At 37.8% G+C, this 19,980-nt stretch overlaps 1 protein-coding gene across 1 annotated transcript; it reads left to right on the top strand.

The window, feature by feature from the left end:
- Positions 1–18,214, top strand: Smp_194560 (putative small VCP/p97-interacting protein; the record flags this gene model as incomplete). Its single annotated transcript, XM_018795456.1, has 3 exons — positions 1–36; positions 1,673–1,951; positions 18,107–18,214. 3 exons carry the CDS (start codon positions 1–3, stop codon positions 18,212–18,214), a joined length of 423 nt encoding a protein of 140 aa, XP_018649767.1.
- Positions 18,215–19,980: the final 1,766 nt, after the last annotated feature.

The raw sequence follows: 19,980 nt of genomic DNA, 5'->3' as shown, positions 1-19,980 counted from the left end.
ATGACTTTGAGTTTCAAATACATAGACTTAGACTCGGTAAGAATAATTTATATTAATTGAGTACTATAATCGAACGATGGTTCATTTGTGTTTAAACATACTAATTTTTTCACCAATAAGACAAGCATGTTATTATACAACCAGATCTTACAGCAGTTTTGTAATATAAACATGCACATTACTCGATTAAATAGTAGTAAACTTTAATACATTCGGGGGTTGACTACAAATCATAAAATTTACTGAAACTTTTGTTTTTACTTCATTCTTGGGGTTTATCTCCATGTTCATGGAATCTTTTATATTTCTTGACTGGCAAATTTTACATGTGATTCTCGTTATTTTATAGACAACTCGATCTCGTTAATATGCAGAACTTATTGAAGACAGGAATCATAAATGGCATAGATAAATCTAACTAGAGAGGTGTACGCAAATGAAATATGCTGTTTTACACTGTTTTTATACAGATGTTGTTTGTGTTAGTACCCAGCAACAGTGAAATCTAAAGTGGCTTCTGGCAATCTTCTCGTCTTTACATTAATCAATGCTGCATCTTTCTCATTGAGATTAAAACAGATTATGCCCATTGATATAGGGGCTTACGGAGATTAAATTTGTATGGTCTGCACCACTGATTGATCTTAGTTACACAACCAGTATTCCGTGAACAGCTATTTCGTCATAGTATGAAACTCCTCAGCAGTACCCACTAAATGCCTTTAGTGTGATCAAGTCCAGGACCTTCTCGTCTTACAGCGAACGCCTAACCTTTAGACTACTGAGCCGACATCTGGTGGTTTACATATCTAACTTTGATTAATCCATAATATTGCGCAATCATCTTCCATTGCTTTTGTTGGTTAACTGCTTCGCTCTCTTACGGCCTCTCACTAGAACTTCGGTTATTACTTCTAAAAGATGGTCACCAGTGAACATTTGGTTAATGTTGCTATACGGGTTTGTAGCAGTCGTTGAATTCTCATAGTTTTCATTATGGATCTGAAAGACTTGGGCTCGATCGTGGATATACACTGTCGATAAGTCTCATACTATAACGGAACAGTTATCCAGTCCCAGTGCTTTCTTCTTTTCAGCGGTTGTATAACTTTTACATAAACCCTGATTGACAAAGTGAATAGTGTATTAGTAGACAATGTTCAGCGAATAACCGAATGGTATGGGTCGCTTTTAAAATTAGGAGGCACGAGTCAAATATTCCAACTTATTTCAAAGCCCCTTATAAGTTTGTACATCTGGCACACTCCCACATCTAGTCAGCAGGTTTCTTTCCAGGCATGACACAACTAATCGGTCATTGAATCAAAACCCATAAATCTTTGAGCTTTCATTTCTTGCTAGTCAGGACTCGTCATTAGTAAAGTATATTTGTAACCTTGATTGAACCGATGTTCCTCGTAGGACTCGAACTAGTGCCGTAATTGGGGAAGTCACTGTTATGCTGTTCTGGGAATAACTGGCTTATCAAACTGTAATGTTGGGTCACTTAAGCTGATAACCGCACTTCAACTTTATCTTTAGAATTCGATCACTGCCTAAAGACTGTACAAAGCGGGATTCGGCGTTATTCAGTTATTAATTGGTTCAATTAATTGTTTATTTAGCTTAGATTTCTATCTAGCAAAATGATTCTATTTCGGTTTCTTCTTAGTGTGAACGCCTGTTCTGTTGTTTCCGCAGTTCCGATGTCGACGACAACGACAACTCACAAATCCGTTATGAGTCCTACTCGGAACGTGGTGGCGGTGGGAAACCCGTAGACCTAGAATCTCGTAGACGATTACAAGTAGAAGCCATCGAACGCCGATTAGCTGAAAGTGAATCACGTGGGATTGGAGATTTTGAAAAGGTTAGAAGAAAACAAGAACGTATGGAAGAGTTAGAAAAGAAACAGTATGGTGATACATCGGATAATACATTACGATGGAATGTCAGTTAATTGGACTGTATAAAAATATATTGTTCACTTCGTTTCTTTCTTAATTCTTGTAAGTAGGTCATCATGTTTTACTCTTCTAAAATTTTTACTGAAGTACATTCATTATTGTTTATGCTGTATAACAATATTTTGTCGAATAATGATTTTTATTCAGGGCTTTTTTTGAGAATATATACATACTTTCATTATTTATCAATAAATCAACTTTTTACTAATTGGATTGGCCAACTTATTGAAATTTTCACATCGGCTATAATTCGTGTCTTGTGATTAGACAGTGCCAACGCTATAAAACAGATATCGACTTATGTTAAAAATTGACAATTACTAACTTCGGACTCTAGTTGTTCAAAAACATTTCGCTCCCTACGAAAGCTGAATATAATTTATACCACCCTAATATCGAGTAATATGCCTGGACAAAGAATTCTGGTGCTCCCTGGTATTTTAGTTAAATTTCATTCTTAACAAACACTTTATTTTTATTTCCAAATCATGGCTTTAAGTTATAATGGTTTCCAACTTCTGTGAAACGAAATACTTATCGTTCGTTTATTTTTATCGAATTTGTTTCCGAACGTAGTGTTGACGGATTTTACGCACATATCAAAAGTATTGTCAGATTCTCTAGAGTAATGTACTCAACTTAAAGACTGCCTTGGCTTCTCAAACGTCTAACTCTGTATACTTACATGATTGACTTTGATCTACTAATTTAAAAATTGAAGTTGATTTCGCCTATTTTGATTCATTTGACAAATTAGTATCGAAAAAACCCTTACACAATAAGTCTATGTGAAACTTTATTGCACGTATAAGTAGATACTATGATTTTCGAACTGAGTTGCTTTCTACTTTTGTTTTACGATTTAAAAGTATTCCATCAGTCAGTCAGTCACAACGTAGAACTTCGTACGTACGTACATCAGTTCGAGTTGCCATACCACATTAGCACAGAGATGCAGTTGTCGATTCAAATCCTATAGTGGTAGAAGTAGTAAGAGTATAAGCAGTAATCGGAAAGATTAGGCTTTGAAGATGTTATTCAAGGAGTATAATCGAGTGAAATAAGTTTGGAAAGAGAAAAAAGGAAGGGACATGAAGAATTCAGAAGATTAGAATTCGGGAGAACACAAAGAGTAGATGCACCTTTGCCATTGCAAACGATTGAGCCATGTCATTCAAGGTCTTTAACCATTGATTGCTATCATCTGGCGGATCCCAACCAGGTAGTCTACACCTACCAACATGGCTCAGTCCACTTGTCAGTGACTTCATGGATTTGTACCATATTAAGTATTATATACAGTTCAATTTCATGGTGGAGTAAAATTGTTTTGTATCTAAAAAACCACCGAGATGGTCTTAGTCATCGAAGTGGCTGGTTACTTGATGCACGATTTGGTGAATTTTATGGCTTAAACTAACTTATAGATATCTCACTGACTTGTTTGAATGACAACTTTTCACTGAAGCGGTTTAACTGTCTGACGTTAGACTAAAAAATTTGTTCATATGTAATTTAGGTATAATAACAAAAGTCCTGATCTTATAAATAAGTCCTTCCTGATTGCTACCTAACCCCGTATGTCATAAATCTATCTAGTTTTCGAGTAAGTAAAATCAAGTTTCTGTAGGTGTTTATGCTTAGTTTGAGACATATTGGTTCTTTTCAAATAGTCAATTTAAGACTTCATAACTTGCTGAATATTTTTCGTTTAACAACTTTGCTCCTTCCTAGTTTGATCTCACCTTGTATAAGTTTGCTTTTTGTAGACTACTTTTAACTAATACCCTGCAAACTGACAATTTTCTCATTTTATGGTCAATATATTTGATTTCTTGTGAAACAATCAAATTTCTTATCTACTGGCTTGTTCTGGTTTCAAGTTTTGAATATCAGCTCCCGAAAGCAGGTACATCCAGATGATGAGTCCCAAGTAGGGCGAGAAGCACGTCTTTGATTCCACTACTAGCCACCATCCATCTCTGCTTAAAATGCTTGTGATGCAATGGCAGTATTGAGGCGATCGGGCTAGGTTGCACATATGCCAAGTAACTGATCAGTTGTAGTCCCAAACATCAATTGGAATATCCAAACAAACAATATTTATGAATCAAAGTCACATACTTAGTATTACTGTTTTTCACAGCTTTCTGATAGTATATTTTTATTGCAAAAGTTTACAACATCTGTGTTTGATGATAGTTTACAGTCATAATTGTTCTGCTCTAGTTGTTTATGACGGTCAACTTCACAGTTTTTATCCATTTTCGAACATTGACTTGGCTGTTTTTTCTAAATTTAAATCCCACTAAAAACATCAGTCCCCCCAAGGTCAGGTACGTCTTGCTGACGAATACCAACTATCGGAAAACTCAATTCTAGAGTTTCCTGTTGACAGTTTTCTAGTGATTTCTATTGTTAAATCGATGAAGTAGTAGTTCTTTAACTGCAGTATTCTGTGCTAGAAAAGTTATGTTACGATATGTAAGTCTACTCGCTTTAGAAATTCTCTATTATATATTCAAAATAAGAAATTTCTTTCGTTTTGTTTAATTGTGGTCGATTTTCTTATTATGGAAATTGGTAATTATCCTATCCGCCTATTGACTTTTTGTATATAACAATAGTTTGGTTTTCCACACTAAGTCTTCGTTTATTACAGTACTGACTGACCAATTAAACCTAGAAACTATGGGTTAGTTTCGAGTTCGTAAATTAATGTTTGAAAGATGACTTATTTAGCCACTTAACTATCACCATTACATAAACCCACTCCACGCGTCCTATTAAAACAAATATTTTATTTTAAAAGTCAACTTATCCGTTATTCGAAGTTCTATGGTATCATTGTTACTTTTCTGCTTATCAATTTTATCCTTTTTATGGACATAACCAGTTAACCTTCCTAATATTTATTACAGTGTGTTTTTCTTCTTTTTCTATTATCCAAATACTTGTTCTTGCTTACATATCAACACTCATCTTTGTAATAGACTAGAAAAACAACAACATTAAAGTATATTAGAACGGTATAAAAACGTGAAATAATGTTATTCTTGCCAATTATTACTTTCGTTTATTTAGTGCAATGGTTGCTGAATATAATATTCGTTTTATTTCATTTGTGTAATTTATTCAGTACATGTTATATCCTAGCGAAGACATAAGTACGGGTAGCTTCCGGGACCTACTAATGGATGATTATATATACATATATATATATATATATTCTTATTGTTGAACTATTAAGTAATTAGATGGTGTATATCTATATTCATCTTATTAAAAGCTTCACTTTGATCTATGGAATTACTGTTCCTAGATTATTATCAGTTTATTGATTACTATCTCCCACGTTCACAGCCACATTTGGCTTGAACTTGTACAAATATTATTTTTTGTTTTATGGTGTGATGCGGTCTGTCTGTCTGGTATATAAACTGAGTATGCTTGAAATAAATGATTCGCATAGCAGAAGCTGAAATTGGTGTTTTGGACTCAATTGGAAGGGCGAGGTGGACAAGGGACCAATAAGGACGCTAGACTACTCATACTGGTCGAACGTCATTGATTTAACACAGTGCTAAGATTGGAGAAGTCGTGCTTCGATTGGTGAATAAATCACGTAATGAAAGCCGGACATAAAATCATAACACGACCCTTGAGAAATTCTGAAGGTAATTAACTAGAATGACAATAGATGCTTGTATAAAACGTTGGGTGGGATTTGTACAACATTATAGTTAGATCTGTGTGATAATCATTTGACTGACATCAATCGGTGAACTACGAAAACTAAGTAGTTACTGAAGGATTATTTAGTTCTCGCTTCGTACTCCTGACTAATACACTTACGTAACCCTATGGTGGATAGACTTCACTGCCCTCAATCTTTACTGGGATCAATCTTAAGATTAATTACTGAACAGATAACCCACATTTTCAACGTAAGTCTATTCATTATATAATACCGGAAACAATCGACCACCATCAGATAGTAGTCAATATTAAAATAAGTCAGTAAATTATTTAACACTGGTACACTTTAGTCCTCAAAATGAGATAGAGGATTCCACAATAAATAGAATCAGTGATTTTGTGCACCATAAAAATGCATGTATGTTTTTGTTCGCGTTTTTGTTGTGTTGTGCAATATACTACTCATTAGTATTCAACAGTTTGTCCTAATAACAATCATTTAGGAACCCTTAGGGTATAATGTTTTTCTTCTGCAACTTACTGCACATCACAAACATATTCACTAACAAATCAATAAATCTCAATAAAATCCGCATGCAAATGAGTTTATTCGGCTATTAAGTGATTTGAGATTATTGGTAAGTAAATAAAATCCCGGTTGCTCAACTTCGTGGATCATTTGAAGTTAGACGTTAACACCGTTGGATGCCGACTCAGTGGTCTATCGGTTAAGTGCTCTGGCTCGAGACTGATAGGTCCTGGGTTAGAATCTCGTGAGTTCAGGATCGTGGATGGGCACTACTGAGGAGTCCCATTATAGGACGAAACGGCCGTCCAATGCTTCCAGGTTTTCCATGGTGGTCTAGCTTCAATTGAGTCACGCTTTCAACTATGAAAATACTAAATCTCCACAAAACCCCTTCTGATAATAATAATCATATGCTCACTAGTGAATAACTTTGAGGGGTACATCCAGGAGTTCTGTCGTGAAATATCAACTCACTGAAGACAATTGGTGAACGGTTGCTCAAATAAAATTTCAATCCGACATCAGCTTTTGTCTTATTCCTTGAGTTGTGTACATCTTAATATCCCTTTATTTCAAGTCCAGTTACAGTTATAATAGTGCTTGAAAATTTGTTTATTCCGTATTAATCTGTTAGCCAATACAACAGAACCTTATTTGATTGTCTAATATTTTTGACGAAATCAGTAACTGTAGCAACTTTTCCTAGAATTTTGGTTAGCCATATAATTTACTGACAGTATTATTGTTTGAATCATTCAAAATATTCGTATTTACTTAGCTGATGATCAGGAATTAACACTTGCAGTTGGAAGTTAACGATGGATTGTTTGAATCACGAATTAACGTTCGTTAAACAACTAAGGAACACTAAATAAATATTTCGTTCACTAGACAGAAGCCACACACTCTCGTTGATCGACCATATGACTTTCTGGTTTCGAAAATGAAGCCTAAATATTAAATAAAAATGTTTGAATATATACGGCTCGTGCAAATTTCAGTTTTATCTGTTTTAGGTGACAGTTCTCATCAGAAGCAGATAGAAAATGTATCGAGAAATCTATTTGTCCAGGTATATGTTATTATGATAATCAGAAGTATTTGAATTGTAGTATAAACTAGTAATCCCAGGAATAACGCAACTTAATTAAGAAGTATTAGATGAGCCCGAACGAATATATCGTATTTGGAATTCAAAATTACAGCAGTCATCAATACCAAGAAGTCATTGATTTATTTAAACAACACAGTTATGTACAAAGGTAAACATCACCTTTTCAGTTTCAGTAAGCGTGACTTGACAATTATGGACAAACAGAAAAATTAGCTAAAAACAGGCAGCGAATAGAGTAAGTAACAAACAGATATACCAACATATTAGAACACTCAATCTTACGGGCAAATAACTTACAAGTTACGATATTCAGAAGAATTAGACTTATTTTACTAACCAGGAATCCCCAAAATAGCGTATTTCAGATCATGAAGCACTAGCTGAGCACAAACGAATGTATTGTAATTGTAAAACGGAATTAGGCAATCATCAAGTATAAAGGAATCATTACTTCGTACAAACACTACACAAGCCTGAATATATGAGTGATAGATTAGAATAATTTGTTCGTTCATATGTTAGAATAAATCATGTAGGTTTGTAGCAATACAACTGCCTACAGTCTAACTTAATATAAAGTTTCAACATAGAGCTATCAGTTGTCGACTTACTTACTTACTTACTTACGCCTGTTACTCCCAATGGAGCATAGGCCGCCGACCAGCTTTCTCCAACCCACTCTGTCCTGGGCCTTCTTTTCTAGTTCTATCCGGTTCTTGTTCATTCTTCTCATGTCTATCTCTATTTCTCGGCGTAATGTGTTCTTTGGTCTTCCTCTTCTCCTTTGACCTTCAGGATTCCGTGTGAGGGCTTGTCTTGTGACGCAACTAGGTGATTTCCTCAAGGTGTGCCCAATCCACTTCCAGTACTTCTTCCTGATTTCTTCCTCTGCTGGAATCTGGTTTGTTGTCTCCCACAGTAGCTTGTTGCTGATAGTGTCTGGCCATCTGATCCGAAGTATCTTGCGTAGACAGCTGTTAATAAACACTTGTATCTTCTGGACAATGGCTTTGGTAGTTCTCCACGTCTCCGCTCTATACAGTAGAACTGTCTTGACATTTGTATTGAAAATTCTTACCTTGGTGTTGGTTGACAATTGTTTTGAGCTCCAGATGTTTTTCAGTTGTAGGTATGCTGCTCTTGCTTTGCCGATCCGCGCCCTCACATCTGCATCTGATCCACCATGTTCATCAATGATGCTGCCCAGATATGTAAAGGTTTCCACATCTTCTAAAGCTTCTCCATCAAGTGTAATTTGATTGGTGCATATTGTATTGTATCGGAGAGTCTTGCTTTTCTCTTTGTTTATATTTAGACCTACTGCTGCTGAGGCTGCTGCTACACTGGTCGTTTTCTCCTGCATTTGTTGTTGCGTTTGTGATAGAAGAGCCAGATCATCTGCGAAGTCTAAATCGTCAAGCTGCATCCTGCCTGTCCACTGTATCCCGTGATTTCCTCCAGATGTTAACGTCTTCATGATGCAGTCGACCACTAGGAGAAAGAGAAAGGGTGAGAGTAGGCAACCTTGTCTAACACCGGTCTTTACCTCGAATGAGTCGGTGAGTTGTCCTCCGTGGACGATTTGGTAGTTTAGTCCATCATAGGATTTCCGTATGATATTGACTATCTTCTCAGGCACGCCGTAGTGTCGAAGAAGCTTCCATAGTGTCGTCCTGTCCACGCTATCAAATGCCTTCTCGTAGTCGATGAAGTTGATGTAGAGTGATGAATTTCATTCAAGTGATTGTTCCACAATGATACGTAGAGTTGCGATTTGATCTGTGCACGATCTACCCTTACGAAATCCAGCTTGTTGATCTCGAAGTTGGGCGTCCACGGAATCCTTCATCCTGTTTAACAATACTCTGTTGAAGACTTTTCCTGGTATTGAGAGGAGAGTGATGCCTCTGTAGTTGTCGCACTTGCTCAGATCGCCTTTCTTTGGTATCTTGATGAGAAGTCCTTTTTTCCAGTCTATTGGTACTTGTTCTTTATCCCAAATCTTACTGAAGAGGATGTGGAGTATCTTGGCAGTTGCTGCTACATTTGCTTTCAGTGCCTCTGCCGGGATGTTGTCTGGTCCCGCTGCTTTGCCACTCTTGATTTGTCTAATGGCCATGCTGATCTCTTCAATTGTTGGTGGGCCAACATCGATTGGGAGGTCCGTGGGTGCTGCTTCGATGTTGGGTGGGTTCAGTGGAGCTGGTCGACTCAAGAGTTCTTTGAAGTGTTCTACTCACCTGTTTCGTTGTTCTTCAATGTCGGTGATTACTTTGCCTTCCTTGCTTTTCACTGGTCTTTCTGGCTTATGGTAATTTCCAGCAAGTTTCTTTGTTGTATCATACAGTTGTCTTATGTTTCCCTCTCTTGCAGCCTTTTCCGCTGTCATCGCTAAATCTTCCACATATTTACGTTTGTCCGTTCTGATGCTCCTCTTCACTTGCTTGTTTGCCTCTGAGCATTCGGCTTGTGCCTTGGCTTTTTCCGCTCTGGTTCAGCTGATATTGTTTGCTGCCTTCTTGTTCCTCCTTGCTTCAATTTTATCCAGTGTACCGACAGTGATCCATTCCTTGTGATGGTGCTTCTTTTGGTCCAGAACCTCCTGACATGTTGAAACGATTGCCTCCTTGATACCTTTCCAGTTGCTCTCCATGGTAGTCCCTTTTCCATTGAGTAGATCATGAAAGGCCTCGAACCTGTTGCTGAGGGCTATGTTGAATTTGTTGAGTTTGTCAGCATCTCGAAGAAAGGCCGTATTAAACTTTTGTGATGTTGTCCGCGCCGTTGTCCAGTGCTTCTTGAGTTTTAGTTTCATCTTGGCGACCAGAAAATGATGATCGGATGATATATCAGCTCCTCTTCTGGTTCTCACATCCTCCATCGTCCTCCTGAACTTTTTGTTGATGCAGATATGGTCGATTTGATTCTGTGTAATGTGATCCGGTGAAATCCAAATGGCTTTGTCTATGTTTTTGTGTGGGAATGTGGTGCTACCTATGACCAGTTTATTGAAGGCACATAGGTTTGCAAATCTCTCACCATTTTCGTTCCTTTCTCCCAGTCCATGTTGTCCCATGACGTCTTCGTATCCAGTGTTGTCCATTCCAACCTTAGCATTGAGATCTCCCATCAGAATTGTCAGGTCCTTGGTTGGGCACTTCTCGACGATCGACTGCAGCCTATAGTAGAATTGGTCTTTAGCGTCTTCATCGTAGTCGTTGGTAGGCGTGTAGCATTGGATGACGTTCATTGTAATAATAATAATATATTTCTGCAATAGCAGGTACACGCCATTTTTACAGGCATGATCTACAATTTACAACATATACTGGTTCACAGTATGCATCCCAAGCAAGATTGTTTAGTAATTAAAATCTATAAAAGTTGATAGCAGTTCATTCGTTCAGATATGTGTTTTCATAAGAATAGTTTCCAAAGGGGCATGGCGTCCACATTACATACCAGATCCAATCTCGACAAAAAGTGTATTAGGGTTTCGGTCGTGCTAAGTATTTATGTAATGCAGCTTTTTAAGTTTATAGTTGTTATGAAGTAGGCTGGTGGAGCGCCTGGTTTGAACTATGACCTTGGGAAAGCGCGTTCGTCGAGCTTGTTCCAGATGTCAGAAGTTACACAGCTTCACCCTCAGAGCAAGGTTCTGAAGAGAAGAAAAAAAGAAAAAGAAACCGGGGAGCAGCACAGCATTTGTATATGAACGATAACCAATGCTTAACATTTATTAGTGGAACAGATGGAGGTATGATAAATTATTAGATTAAATTGATACTAGCTCATGTTGCAAGAGTGAACTGTGATTAGGGGCTCCAGAGGAGAGAATGCAGTAATAACGAACAATTAGTTGTGATATTTATCAAGGTGGAGTAGGTTCCAATGAAGGAGGGAAGTCAAGGTTGGAATGAGGAAGAACAGAGAGTACATATAGAGAGTAGAGTGTTGAGTAAAATAGCAGCCATATCCTTTACAGTCTGTTTTTTTCATCATCCGATGCCTGCCACACAGTTTTCATGTAAAAGTCCGAGTTAGCATGTTAAAGGTTGTCTTAGTAGAATAGTTAATCCAGCACAAAAATTAGAAACATGAGTCTGAATGGTGAGTGTAGGAGAACAGTCTCAATATCACAGATTGATTGACTTGTTCTCATCCATAAAGAGCCTGATACAAACAAAATGTTCTGCCCCACAAACACGGGTGGATTGAAATCATCGCCCTCACCATCAGTGCTTGCTGGTCAGTGACTCCACCCTCCCTCTTTTTGTGATGTTGGGCTCATTTACGCTTATTTTTTGGATACATATCATACCTCACACAATGCTCTGTGTTTCACATCCTGTTGGAAAACACTATTTCTATGAGTACCATGTTACAAGCTTATCTCTTTGTTTTGAAGGAGGCTTTTATGATCCTTGGTCCATGAGATTCCCATCCAATAAGTGCATTTTGTGCTTTTCTGGACAGCATCAATGCAACTCCTTGTGTATGTGGGGCATTTCCTTCTTCATGACCGGAGTATAACAGAAGTTCTCCTGAAGATAGTCGTTGTTGTCCAATCTGCGTCCAATGTGTTTCGCTGATTCCAGGCACCTCCAGGTTGTATTTTCTCATTTCTGCAGCAATTTGAAAGACTGTTCCGGTCTTCCACATTGTTCGGACATTCCATGTACCCATGAAAATTGTCGCTCTGGTTGTAAGAAGGTGCATCGGCCTCATGACTTCCGAAGGAACTCGGCTTTCATCATGAGACGTCATAATTATTCCTTCAACTCCCAGGGCAGAGTTTGAATGGTTTGAATGATTTTTTCTGGTTAGCGTTTTTTTAGCGAGTTGATTTTCTACGGGATGGGGTCGCTAACCCCATGCCCAACCCTCCTCCTTTACCCGGGCTTGGGACCGACAGTAACCCTCAGAGGAGCTACAGGCGGATTTAGTTGTCGAATAGTCTGTGGAAATAGCTCTAGAGGTGTAATATGTTTCGGCCTTGTAATTTTAAAACTTCGACAATAACAAGATGATACTCAACAATGCGTATTCCTTTGGCCAGACAGTGATTGACCAACAGTATCGACTCGTAATCTCAATAAGCTGACGCGTGATGTGATCAGGAATTACATTTGAACACAAACGGAATACAAATACGGATATCAGGCAAAAGGAAATCCACAACTGGAATAAATAGTTAGAATGTTTCTAATCGTTCACATTGTGTACAAACAATGTAAAGAAAAATTACTTGAAAAATTTCATATAGCACAGAAGAAGGAGTTACTGTGTTGTGTGTTACACTGTCAAACTCCGAACACATGTGGCATCCTTAAGTTCATTATTTATATTTCATAATGTCCTAAAAATACTCTCCACTTATTCTTAGTTGTTTCTGGTGGTTAAGATTTTCCTCGTCTGAATTTCGAATCATTTAACTAGAATCCTTGTTCACAAGGACCATAAAATATTCCACTGGCTTCAAAATATTTCGCTGACAACTTGTCATGTTATTACATGAGCGATATGAAAAGTGTCCTCTATAGTGACAGTCACAATTTTGAAGGACAATAGAATGAGAGCAGTAATCTTACAAAAGGCTTTATGTTTCAGTAGAGCACTAAGTTTGATTCGGTGCAACTTCGAAATGCGGTCTTCCCTTCTTTGGAGGACACTCGATAATGAAGTGTGATGATTATATGAACCACTTCTTAGTCCGAAAGGCACTCGTAAGAATTCGTAGAGGTCGGAAGGAGTGATGATGGCGGTTTTCGGAATGTCGTCAGTTGACATAGGTATTTGGTTATAAGCTTTAACCAAGTCGATTTTCGAAAAGACAGTTGTACCTTTCAAGGTAGCTGTCGAATCTGGAATGTGGGGCAACGGGTAACGATCGGGAATTGTTTTGGCATTCAGACGCCGATACTCACCAGTTTAATGCCAATCATTGCTGTTCTTTTTAAGGACCATGTGCAAGGGAGATGACCAATGGATATTTGACAGTCGAATTATTCCTTGGTCTATCATGTGGTCAAATTCGTTTTTGGCTAACCTCAGCTTTTCGGGAGCCAATCGTCGTGCTTTTAAAAGTACAGGTGGTCCTGTAGTCGAGATGTGATTTGTAACATTGCTGGTTACGCAAGGCAATTTCGATTGCGGTTGGTATATCCCGGAGTATTTGTCGAGTAATTATTGATATAGGGGGTCTATGGAGTGCTTAACTGTGACTGGAGGTAATTTGCAACCAGAAAAAGGAGTTACGCAAACAGATAACTTAGTGTTACCGTCTATTAACTTTCGTGAGCGAGTGTCGATGAGTAGATTGTGGTATTGAAACAGGTCTATACCAATGATTGACTTAGAGACATCTGCAACAACGAAAATCCAGTGGTTGGGTTTGCGTAAACCCACGTTAAGGTAGACGTACCTTTTGCCGTATGTAGCGATCTGCTTTCCGTTTGCCGCCTGTAAACTTAAAACAGACTCGTGAAGTCTGTCGTTAGAGTTCGCGGGAAGCACGCTAACTTCTGCGGTGTCGACGATGTAGCGAACTTTCGTTGTCACATCCGTAACGTATAAGAGGCGGCTATGTTCGCCGGCTACGGTTGCCGTTAACTCGTGCCGGCTTTGAAGTTTCCCGATTTCTTATTCGTGTCAGTCGCCTTAGAGATCGTGTCATTGCAGGGCTTGGTGCCATTTCTAGAAGATTTACCATACTGGTTATGATACCAGCACCAGTCGGGATTATCTGTCTCTCGTAGTCAGACCGCTTACGTGAAACACTTCTTCGCGCGGTTCTTGACCGACTACGGTAATTACGAAATCTAAGGTATAGGGTGAGTGTGTGACATCATTCGTTAATGTCATTCTGGGTCGTTTGAGGTTTTTCTTTGACTGAAAAAACCTCGGCGCTAGTGGATTTGGTAATTTCTAGAATTCTATCGGCAGATGCAGCTAGTTCACCTACGGCGTTGTTTTGGAACGAGACGAGAACTGCCTGCACCTGTCTTGGGAGTTTGGACAAGAAAACTCGTCTAAATAGGCCATCGTCGAAAACTCTTTGACCTATTACGTCTCTCATACTTAACATGTCCGTCGCGGAACCATGTTGCAGGTCGATATTGTTATGTAGGTGATCCAACCATTGTCGATCGGTTAGATCTCCGCATCTTAGATTCGACCGTTTGAGTGTCTCGTAAGGTTCCGGAACATCACTAGTAAACATACTAGGTGTTACGTACCTGTTCAATTCGCGCGATAACGCCTTAACTACCGCGAGGAATCGCGCGAGCGAGTCCGTGATTCCGTGCCCGCAAAAGTCAGCTTCTGCGTAGCAGAACTAGGACTCAGTATTGTCAGGCCAAAAAGGCGTTAACTCAATCGAAGGTGTGGGAATAGATTGTAACTTAAAAACCTTAGGTGACTGTTCCGTCATTGTGAAAAATTAAGTATTATGATGAGCGAAAAATAAATAATTAAAGTATATATGAAAACTCGAAAAAAATATATCACAATACATAACCGTCAAATTAACCAACACAAGTCCACTTAAAACAATGTGGTCAGCATCCAATGTCGAGCACTTAAAGAGCTATTGATTTTGGACAATTATTTACATCTACAATAGGAAGATAACTGCTCAACATATTCAGCTATTTTTCAGACAAACTCAAGTAAATGCTCATAGGCGTTTCTTAAAATGTGAACGCCGTGTTTTCATGAACTCAAAAGTGATTGTGTTAGCGAACACCTTCTCTTCAAGCCCTTTCATTAAAATACCAACTAGGTTGCCAAAAACGTTTCCTCCTGTTGGATGCTCATTAACAAATAAATGGCTTCTGAGCAAAGTTGCCGTTAGAAATAGGCGAAATTCGCAAAAATACCGATGGAATTTTAATGTCTGTAAAACATGTTGATAACATACTCTAGAATTGAATCATATGCGTAAGCCTTGTTATTTGAGGTATGCGATCATGAGTCCTGTTATCCATTTCTGGCATCAAGAAAGCTTTGAATGTTACATGACGAAATAGGTGCTTATTGAGTTGGTTAGTCAAAAAAAGGTTTTTAGGCCATTTCAAAGGAGCTTTTCATGCACAGGGTGCTTCGAAGTGTCTGTGGATAACTAATTCGAAACTGCTTATTTTTCGTCAGACCACTTCCCAATCATTGAAGTAGAGGTGTGGAAGTTTAATGCATAGATGTCATGCTTAAGAATACCTTTGTATCAGTGGTTAAGTCTTTAAAATAATCAGTTCTGTGTTCATTGTTCTGTACAATGAAAACATTTTTCGTACAAAATGTTTTTCTCCGTTACAGGATATTTATACACATATATAACAAGTAATTGTCCAGCAAGTTTTGATCCTTTACAAAATTACGAGTGTAGTTCTACACGCACTTACACTTTCACCCTATTTCTTTCCAAAGATGACTGGAAAGGCCAAAAACTGGGGAAGAAAACAATGGAACAAGCTTTTTATTGTTCACTTTATTGTTATTATTATAATTGTTATTATTATTATTATGCACCACAGGGCTCCTTACGTTGAGAATTGACGATCAAATAATGTTGGAAATAGCAAGTCGTCTGAAAAATGACAAGGATTCGCAAGTTTATTGCGTTGAAACTTGTATATGGTCATGTTTTATTGCCATCACTACTCCAATAGGGTGTGGATTCAGCTGTTACAGTAAATAAATCCCCTACCATAAGTAGTGCTGTAAGACTTTGACCCTGACTTCATTATTTTTGATGGAAACAGTATAGCTGGAAGCACTTGGTACTGGACATACACAGGATCACGTTCAGGTATAACGTGTTATACATTTCATATAACAACTAGCCCGATTGGATCTAGTACTTCTCGACATAAAGTTACCTTCAAATTATGTCTTCGAGATCCCTCACTGCTGATTTTTATTTGACTGAGTTGATGACTTTTTATTGTTAAAATGTAATGGAAAAGAAGGTTATCAAATTCCGAATACCCGTGGAGTCCTTATTTTTATTACAATCAAGGAACCTACAACTGTATCATATGTCATGACATGCTAGCCTGAAAGCAATATTGGGAACTTGTTAGACAACTCTGACATATAGACTGCAGCATTCCTTCAGTGATCAGTTTGTGGAAGGTACCTTTCAGGCAAGATTGACTGTGTGCTAAGAAACTACTGGATGTGTTACTTTGTTTAAAAATAGATGAAGGCTACAGTGGAATAATGTTCAGGAATCACAGGATGCCGAACTGTAATACGATGGACAACAACGAACAAGTGAGAGTAGTCCATTTCATAAGTAGCCGCCTGACGATCAATCTTTATGTGGCACCGATAACTATTTTAACTCTATCGTCGAAGAAAAGTAGTAAAAAAATAAGGAGTTGCAAGAACTTCTAGTTAGTCTATATAAACTCAGTTTCTTGTTTCTAATTCTTTTTCAATGACATTACATGAGGAACCATATGAAATGGTGGCTGCAAGACATATGTGGATTTACATAACTCCATGGTTGTGAGTCTACTTCATTCCCTTCATAAAAACAATTAAACCTCAAAAATCAGTAGGAACTACTGAGTCTGCTGCAAACAAGCAGCTACTTTAGCGCAATTAATCCAGCAAAACATCTAACTATACATCAGCACGAGATGATAAATTAATCAATTTCTTCAGAATAATTCTTCACAAAGACGTTTTGCATATTGGACATTGAAAACTGGAAGAGGGTGGTTTGTTATCACAAGGCCACTATCAACTTTTGGGTGGTTTTCGCGAATGGTTGGCAATGGTTAGTTATTTATCGTTTATCGCAGGTTGTATCCAATACACCAATCTTTGTGAATTTAAGGATCAAGAAACTGTTGGTTCAGGATTTATCATTGATTTTTATTCACTTCTAAGTTTCTGGCTTGTTTCGCAATCAATCATAGACTTAGTAACATAATCGTGAAACGCCTAGGATAATTACATCTGAACATTAAAAACGTGAAACTGAGTCTTTTGTCATTTATATATGGCTTTACAGTTGTGCAATAAATCTTTTTTAAGGAAACCGCAGGGAATTTACAATTTCTCGTTGTAAACAATATATTATTCACTACGTTTCAGTATGACTTGCAAAATGCCCGAACTATTGTTTTCAGGGTTATATATTGTGGTGACGAAAAATATGTTGAGCAAACATTAGTTGAGTCCATATTTTAAGGACAGTTTTACCGACAATATTTTGCACTAAATTATCAATGTGTTTATTGTGGCATATTTTAGTTGTGACTGTTAACGTTATTTTTTACATGAACCAATTTTCTAATAAAGATAATTAAACTGCTCCTTTGTCTGGAAAGTGATTGCCTTCTGCTGCAAAGTACCCATAATTCAAAAATCCCATCATTTCTATTAGCATCTTAATGTTTTGATGAATTAAAAGTCTGTCACAATAGTATTTGCCACTGCACCGTTAAATTCACCCATTGATTAGTGCTGAGTCTACACAGAGCATCTAGTTGAGATGACTAATCTGTTATTAGGGATTGAGACCCTAATCCCTTCTTTTGTTGATGTAAATTTCAGCAAATCGAACATTTGTGATCGGTTCTACATATTTATGACCAACCAGCTGACTCATCGATTACAAATTAAAAGACCAGAATAAACATTACTGCTGTCGTATAATTTTAAACGCGTCTTAGTCTGATTGCTATAGAGATAGTTACCTTTTAAATTTATGACCTCAATAGATAATTAATTTAACTGGTTTTGGAATTCCAGGTATGTACTTGGCTTCAATCCTTTTTGAAGGGTCAGTGGTACTACGTGGCTTCCCGGATAAAGTGGGCGGAGCGAGATACGAGCGTGCGGCCTTACGGTTGGGAATCAAATGCATTAATCACTAAGCCATTTATCTAAATTTTATGGCGTTAGTTGATTACAGGTAACCTGAGACGATATGTCTGTGTTAATCTAAGCTACCACATCTTACATCAGCACAGTGAGAGGAAATTAGCCGAAAAAAATGAATCGGACAAAATTTCATAATTTCTGTGTTATCTCGTTCACGAAAGATTCTTTCCCAACCTATTAACCACAAATATACAACTGTGCAGCACGATTAGACAGTCTTTTGGAAAATGTACTAGAAAGTACTCAGCAATTCAGCTAATAAATTCACACTTTCCCAGCATCCTTATCAGGCATCAGTTTTCGACATCAGTCCGTAAAAATATAAATCATGTTGTGTATCATCGTGCTTTCCTAAGTTTCATTACTTATCAATAGAGCTTTTAATCCGTATTGTATCCACATTCGGTGCAGCGTTATTTGTCTATGGTGTTATTTCGTATACCAAAGATAAAACGCACTATGCCATATCAGTTATCTATCTCTCAGTGAGTCGTTTCTTGTTTAGTTTCTTTCAAATGCCCCAAATGCTCTGGTACGGTCAAGAGTGGGAAAACCCGCCCTCTCTCTCAAAATCCTCTCACACGGCCACGCGTATATAGCCTCTGCCAGGGAAGTCCTACTCACTGCCTTCTCGTGGCGGCGGTGTTGTTTACAAAATTGAGAGGACGAAAAGCGAATGTCCAGCGCTTTAACCGGGTTGGTGGACACGCAGGGTCCACCTAGGGGAGTTAGAAAACCCTGATTCCAAACCAATGGGTTCCAGTATTCTGAGGGAACAAATGGCGTATGAACCTATCGTTGGTCACCAACTACCATGGGACTGCATCTCCTCACGATGTTCCACTGCCTTGTGGATTAGACCTCTAGGTCAAAGGCTCGGGGTGTGACCCCCCAAGAAAGCTACCTGCTTCGGTCTAGGCACCGGGGCAATATCATAGCCCCCACACAGTTAAATGAAATGACGATTTTTTGTGTGGCGCATGTATATCTGGTGCCTCCTTGTACCAATATTCATGTGTTCAAATAAATAATAATAATTCTTTCAATTTCTTTCTAATTCTGGAAAAATCTAATTCTATCGCTGAATACATCTATCTTTACTGATCTTTTCATCCACTGGTAAATTATTTCGATCATTGTGCCTTTCATTTTATTATTTAACATTTCAGAAGTATTATTATTTCACGGGATAAGATACCATCGTCTTTTCTTTTCGCTTACAGATTTTAATGAAATTCCCTTACGTTTATCAATAGCCTACCATGGTGTTCACCAAAATAATATTACCAGTTGCAGTTTTTCTGATTGTGGCCGATTCTTTGCCTTTGTTGATCAACCGCAGATTGTTTTAGGCTACTGTGTAAATGACTTACTGTAAGTTTTCCTGGCCTTTTTATATATATGCTTTAACAATCCCTTGGTTGAATATTTCTTGTGTATAAATCTCATACTAAGATTGTTTTCACTAGTTACTTTTGTGCAAACTTCCAGATTCTTTATTGCGATAATGTTTGTGTAAATTTCAGAGGAAAAATTCATTCATTTTGAGTAGTCACTATTGCTAAGTAATGTGATAAACGTGCTTCGAAAAATTAATGAATACTTTCTTTCAGATGATTCCCCTTTCTAGTCCAAGTGGTTGGTTAGTATTATCATTCACTGTAGAATGGGGTGACTCAAGATTAAATACATAAACTTCTATTTGGTACAGAGGTTAGATATTTATATTCAACACAAGCTTGCCTCTATGTAGTGTCACCATTGTAAACTTA

The sequence above is a fragment of the Schistosoma mansoni genome, chromosome 2, assembly GCF_000237925.1.
Source record: "Schistosoma mansoni strain Puerto Rico chromosome 2, complete genome".
NCBI classification, from domain to species: domain Eukaryota; kingdom Metazoa; phylum Platyhelminthes; class Trematoda; order Strigeidida; family Schistosomatidae; genus Schistosoma; species Schistosoma mansoni.
Note: the sequence above shows the minus strand (reverse complement) of the source record. Positions and strands in the feature narration are given on the sequence as shown.